Genomic DNA, 6,840 nt, shown 5'->3' on the forward strand with positions numbered 1-6,840 from the left:
TCATCAAGGTGTGTGTAGACACTGCTTTGTGCCTTGATGGCATTGATTTCTCTCTCCATCCTTGAGATCAGTGTTTTCAAACAGTATTTATCACACCTCCTTTGTAGGTTGTAAAATCAAGTTTGTGGTTTGTAAGCAGCTTTGAAAGAAATAGAACAGGATAGAAAATATCAGAGTGCCTGGCTGCAGCAACTTCTTACTCAACATGCTTCTGGAGACAGAGGAGACAAAAACAAAAATGAACTATTGGGATCTCATCAAAATAAAAAGCTTCTGTACAGTGAAGGAAACAGTCAGCAAAACAAAAAGGCAACCAACAGAATGGGAGAGGATACTTCCAAATGACATAGCAGATAAAGGGTTAGTATCCAAAATCTATAAAGAACTTATTAAACCCAATACCCAAAAAACAAATAATCCAGTGAAGAAATGGGCAAAAGACATGAACAGACACTTTCCAAAGACATCCAGATGGCTCATAGGTACATGAAAAAATGCTCAACATCACTCGTCATCAGAGAAATAGAAATCAAAGCCACAATGAGATACCACCTCACACCCGTCAGAATGACTAAAATGAACAACTCAGGAGCAGCAGATGTTGGCAAGGATGCAGACCCCTCCCTTTCTGTGTGTGTCCCTGAGTCCTCCTTCCCAGGAATAAGACTTCTCACTCTTTGCAATGATTCTGTGTGACTCTTCTGGTGATGCACCTTTCTGTCCTGGGTGGCTCAGAACCCTCCTCCTTTTGAAATTGAGTCCAAATCCTCACATCCTTTGTGAGTCAGATCTCTTCCTTCTCTGTGTGACATTAGATACTACTCCATTTGCATTTTGGCAAAGAGTTGCCGAGTTTAGGTCGTAGCTGAAATGTGACAGTCCATGGCATCTGTGAAGAGGACAGACTAACCTGAAAGATCCAGAGAGGGTTCACTAAACTTTGCTCTACAACAGACTAAATTGGGCAGAGACAAGAGACAGGCACAGTGAAGCAACAAGGCGAGGTGACAGATTCACAGGAAAAAATTTCAAGTCAGAACGGAGATTGTACATCAATAGAACAACGTCAGGTCTGCCTAGTAGCTGACATGTCAGGGCTCAACAAGTGGATATTTCTGGTTCTGTCTGCCTCTCAGTTCATTCTGGGGATGCTGGGGAATGGTTTCATAGTGGTGGTCAATGGCAGCAGCTGGTTTAAGAATAAGACAATCTCTTTGTCTGACTTCATCATCACTAACCTGGCTCTCTCCAGGATCATTCTGCTGTGGATTCTTTTGGTTGATGGTGTTTTAATGGTGTTCTTTTCCAAAGTGCATGAGGAAGGAATAATAATGCAAATTATTGATATTTTCTGGACATTTACAAACCACCTGAGCATTTGGCTTGCTACCTGTCTCAGTGTCCTCTACTGCCTGAAAATTGCCAATTTCTCCCACCCTATATTCCTCTGGCTCAAGTGGAGACTTTCCAGGATGGTCGTACAGATGATCTTGGGTGCACTGCTCTTATCGTGCGCCAGTGCCCTGTCTCTGATCCATGAATTTAAGAGGTACTCTATTCTCAGTGAGATCAATGGCACAGGGAATGTGACTGAGCACTTTAGAAAGAAAATAAATGAATATAAATTGATCCATGTTCTTGGGACACTGTGGAACCTGCCTCCTCTGATTGTGTCTCTGGCCTCCTACTTCCTGCTCATCCTCTCCCTGGGGAGGCACACGCAGCAGATGCAGCAAAGCGGCGCCAGCTCCAGAGATCCGAGCACCGAAGCACACAAGAGGGCCATCAAAATCATCCTCTCCTTCCTCATTCTCTTCCTGCTTTACTTCCTTGCCTTTTTAATTACCTCATCCAGTTATTTCATACCAAAAACCGAGATGGTGAAGATAATCGGAGAACTTATTACCATGTTTTATCCTGCTGGCCACTCATTCATTCTCATTCTGGGAAACAACAAGCTGAAGCATATGTTTGTGGGGATGCTGCAGTGTGAGTCTGGTCATCTGCAGTCTGGATCCAAGGGACCCTCTTCCCTGTAGAGTGACAGAGGGCGCAGGTGCGAGCCTGGGAGCCCTTCGGCCTGGCTCAAGACTACAGGGCTCTTCCTGACCCTCTTGTGGTTCCAGTTTCGTGACATCAGTAGGAGAGAGACACCGATGCACTGCCTTGTCCCGTGGGGGACACATCTCGTGGCTTCTCTTTGCATGGTTGTTTTGGAAGAGAGTTCAACAGTCTTTGGCAAATCTCAGTATAGTAAGAACACTCTCATGGTGTAGACATGGATTGTATTTTAATCGCTGTCCACAAAATGAGCTGATTATTAGCTTTAACGTAAAGTTTATACTGACAGTGATGAGGCGATGTCGTAACAGTGTAATGAGCTTGAGGGAAAGAGCAAAAGCACTGCAGTTCCACGGACTTGGGTTTGAATTCTGGTTCTGTCCATTTGCAAGACCTTTGGCCTTAGGTCAGTTACTTTAACTTTCTGTCTGATCCTCTCTTTGCTAATTTAAAAAACATTTTTTTGTAATGTTTTATTTATTTCTGAGAGAGAGAGACAGTATGAGCAGGGGAGGGTCAGGGAGAGAGGGAGACACAGAATCTGAAACAGCCTCCGGTCTCTGAGCTAGCTGTCAGCATGGAGCCTGACACGGGGCTTGAACCCACGGACCGTGAGATCATGACCTGAGCCAAAGCCAGATGCTTAACCGACTGAGCCACCCAGGTGCCCCTCTTTGCTCATTTTAAAATGCAGACTGTGACCCTGACCTCACAAGCTATTAGAGACTCATGAGGCAATGTGTGCCAACATTGTAGCACAGCGCATTGTGTGAAGCCCTCAATAGGTAAGGCTGGCATTGTAACTGACAGTGAATTGTGCAGCAAGGGCAGTTCCCATGAGAGATAGTTCCCATAGATCCACTATGCAAGGACAAAAGCAGTGGATCGAGAATTAAGACCCTTGGATATTAGGCTGCAATCCAGTCTGGTGGTGATCATTTCACTTCAGTAGTGCTATTCCTTCATCATTTTGCTATCATCTTCCTTAATCAACTGCCAAGTAATTTTTTATTTTTTAGATTGGGAAAAAATCAAAACAGTTTTTTCCCCCTCATTAACCCAGGTGCATGTTAGCGTTTAAAACTTGAGAGTTTTATAAAAAATAATAGAGGCAGGGGCATGTGGGTGTCTCAGTCGGCTAAGTGTCTGACTTCGGTTTAGGTCATGATCTCATGGCTCATGCATTCTTGCCCCACATCAGGCTCTGGGCTCAGAGCCCGGAGCCTGCTTCAGATTCTGTCTCTCTCTCTCTCTCAAAAGTAAATAAACATTAAAAAATAGAAGCAGTTTTTATAAGTTTAATAAATTTTATTTTAATACAACTACACAGGCATTGATTTACTTCCTATCACTGAACAGTGTCAAGAAGTCAATGAGACTATTATTACTTAAGATCATGAGGAATTCACAAACTTGGGAATATAGACAGGATCTGTGGCAAATCTGAACCTAGATTTCTGTCACTGATGGGGCTCTCAGGTGTAGAGCTTTGTGGCTATGAAGGCAGGAATGAGTGAGTTAACAGATGAAGAGTGCTTAGAATTTAGATGGAGTAAACAATAACTATAGCTGTTGTTGTTATTTTGTGGAATAAGTCATATTTGGATGTAGCATTAAGGATTGCAGTACTACTTGGCATTTGGTCCTGTGTAACCAGAAATTAATCTTGGGATTGTTCTGGGATTTATGTATTCATTTCTAAAGTTACAGGAATAAATGTCTTTTGGTCTGTACTGTTTGTTTTCAAATTGTGTCTTGCCTCTTGAAGCTGCTAGGAAGATTCCTAATTCTGACATAACTTAAAATTCTCTTTCAGAAAGTTATCTGTTGGGGCACCTGGGTGGCTCAGTCAGTTAAGCATCTGACTTTTGATTTCGGCTCTGGTGAAGATCTCACGTTTAGTGAGATTGAGCCCTGCCTTGGGCTCTGCACTGACAGCAAGGAGCCTACTTGGGATTCTCTCTCTCTCTCTCTCTCTCTCTCTCTCTCTCTCTCTCCCTCTCTCCCTCTCTCCCTCCCCCTCCCCAACTCATGCTTGCTCGCTCTCAAAATAAATAAATAAACATTAAAAAAAAGAAAAGTGTCTGTTGAAACTTAAAATATTTAATATAATAATTGAATAATAATAAGTGAATAATAATATAATAATTCACTTAAATGTAAGGATTCTGAAATGGGTACTTTGTAGTTAATAAAAATCTGCACTGCTTTCCAGCACAGGGAAGTTTAACCATGGAATCCATGCTCTTTTTTTTTTTTTTAATGATTATTTATTTTTGAGAGAGAGAGAGAAAGCATGAGCAGGGGTAGGGCAAAGAGAGAGGGGGACAGAGTATCTGAAGTAGGCTCTGTGCTGACAGCAGATAGCTCGATGTGAGGCTCAAACTCACGAACTGGGAGATCATGACCTGAGCCAAAGTCGGATGCTTAACTGACTGAACCACCCAGGTGCCCTGGAAATCCATGCTGTTTTGATTGGCACCTGCTTTGTTAATACTGATCCCCACCTTTGAATTCATCTTCACTCACTCATGAACACCTGTTCCTACCTTCTGTCACTTTGATGACTTCTCTGCCTGGCTCTGACCTTCTGGTTCTTCAGTGCTTAACATGAGTTCCTGATTCTCCCTTCTAGCTTAGTGTGGGTGGTTTCCTCTCTCTTAGTTGAATATAACATTTTACTGGAGATTTTGGCTTAGCTGATTTTTGGTTCTTGGTGCTCTTCTGTTCCCAGTGTGGCTCCATTAAATCCTATCTTAACCTGACAGATTCAGAGATGGTGCCGATGTTACACCATGTGGACATGCTGACATTACCACTATTAGTTGTTTCACTGGGGCCTGGGGTGTGGGTAGAAACAGAGACTTCTGAGTGGGAGTGTGTAGTCCAACCGGCTGAGTGCAGAGTGACCTTCCCTGAGAGTAAATGAGATCAGATTCGTATGCGTGTAATCGCCACCTGCTCCCGTCTCTTCTTTCAGAGAAATGTGTAGGTGGCTCCTGGAAAATATCGGACTTGGTTAAATGACATCAGTCATATGGGGACCGCCGTTAATCCAGGTTGGGGGTGGCAGTGAGCAAGTGAGTCTGGGGAGTGGCTGAGTTGCTGATGAAAGGAGTCTCATCTGTTACTGGAGGCACAATGCTGGTAAGTTTGGTTATTTTGGAGAGGATAGAGTCTTCTAAATCTCTGAGGGGTACCACCTAATCTGCCTGCTCTTCAGCGAGGCCCAGCACATGGGGAAGAATTTAATACCTCAGGCCCTCTTTTGAGAAAGCCTCAGAGGCCATCTTGTTTGTTTTGTTTTACTTTGAATGAATCAGTTTTTCTAAAATCCCATAAGACTCTTAAATCTAGTTGTTTCCTGAACAAAGGGCTAGAGTGTGGCTTTCCCCACTGTGAGTAAGTTCCTGGGTCAGAGAATGCGGATGAGAATTGTCCCTGCGTTTGGAGGCAATTCCATGCCAGAACTTGCTTTGTTCCCAAGGCAGCCGGCCTCTCCTCCATACACATCCATTCTTCAGTGCATCGCTGGTGTATTGCTTTCGGTGTATTAACACATGAATCAACAGCAACTTATGACAGTAGCCTCATGAGACTTTCCAATTTTCCACCAGAGGCCCTTGCTTCTCATTTTTAGTATTCTCTGATACCTTGGGCCAAGTTCACAGATCCTGAACCTTAATGAGATTGAGCTGTAGTTTGTGTCGAGGGATCATAAAATAAAAAAACCAACAATAAAACAAACAAACAAAAAAACACACCCCCAAATACATTCCAACACTTCTCAGTTTCAGTGTTTACCAATGTTCTTTGCCTTAAACAGTGTCCCTGATCTTTCCCAACAATTAATGAACAGAGCTGTCTAGATCTTAAAGTTGTGTATATGATTTTCTTGCCTTGGGATAGGTGGAACGGAAAGTCTGATATTCTGTTGATATTCTGCAGGAAGTTCTGTTTTAAGAAAGTGAAGATGACCTCAAAAACTCCCAACACTGCCAATGACAATTATATGTTATTTTCTGATATTCCTACATTTTGCTGGACTAGAAAAATGTATAGTGTAGGTACTAAGAATGTTATTTCTGGAGTCAAACACATTGGATTCAAATCCTGACCTCACAGTTAAGTGTCCAACTTTGGCTCAGGGTCATGATGTCACAGTGAGTTCGAGCCCCATGTCGGGCTCTGTGCTGACAGCTCAGAGCCTGGAGCCTGCTTTGGATTCTGTGTCTCCCTCTCTCTCTGCCCCTTCCCTGCTCGTGCTGTGTCTCTCTCTCTCTCTGCCCCTCCCCTGATCATGCTCTGTCTCTCTCTCTTTCCCCCCCAAATAAATAAACATTAAAAAAACTATGACCTTATCACTTACTAGATACATGATCTTTGAAAAATTACTAAATCTCTTTGGACTTCAGTTTCCTTCACTATAAAATAGGTAATTTTATTAAAAAAAAAACCCTCAAAGGATTGGTGTGAGGATCAAATAAGATGACGTATGTCAGTTATTTTACCAACTAGAGCATAGTAAATACACAACAAATATTAGCCACAGTATTTTAGCTTATGAGGGGTTGAGCGTGAAGAATGTGCATCATGGAGTTCTAGTCTTCAGACAGTGAATCCACAGAGTATGGTGTTGCTGGTGACATAGGAGGACATGATAGAAGTGAAAGCCTGCTTCTTCCAGTCCCCAGGGGATGATGGTGGGAAGGAGAAGAGGGAGGCAGAAAGGGGATTGCACGGCGGGCAGGAGAGAGTCCTGACTCCCCCCCCCCCCCT

General features: G+C 43.1%; 1 protein-coding gene across 1 annotated transcript; it reads left to right on the forward strand.

The window, feature by feature from the left end:
* The first annotated feature begins 1,088 nt into the window (after positions 1 to 1,088).
* Positions 1,089 to 2,039, forward strand: TAS2R3 (taste 2 receptor member 3). Its single transcript, XM_039234014.1, has one exon. It carries the CDS (start codon positions 1,089 to 1,091, stop codon positions 2,037 to 2,039), a length of 951 nt encoding a protein of 316 aa, XP_039089945.1.
* The last annotated feature ends 4,801 nt before the right edge of the window (positions 2,040 to 6,840 follow it).

The sequence above is a fragment of the Hyaena hyaena genome, unplaced genomic scaffold, assembly GCF_003009895.1.
Source record: "Hyaena hyaena isolate Hyena2069 unplaced genomic scaffold, ASM300989v1 scaffold_82, whole genome shotgun sequence".
In the NCBI taxonomy this organism is placed as follows: Eukaryota; Metazoa; Chordata; class Mammalia; order Carnivora; family Hyaenidae; genus Hyaena; species Hyaena hyaena.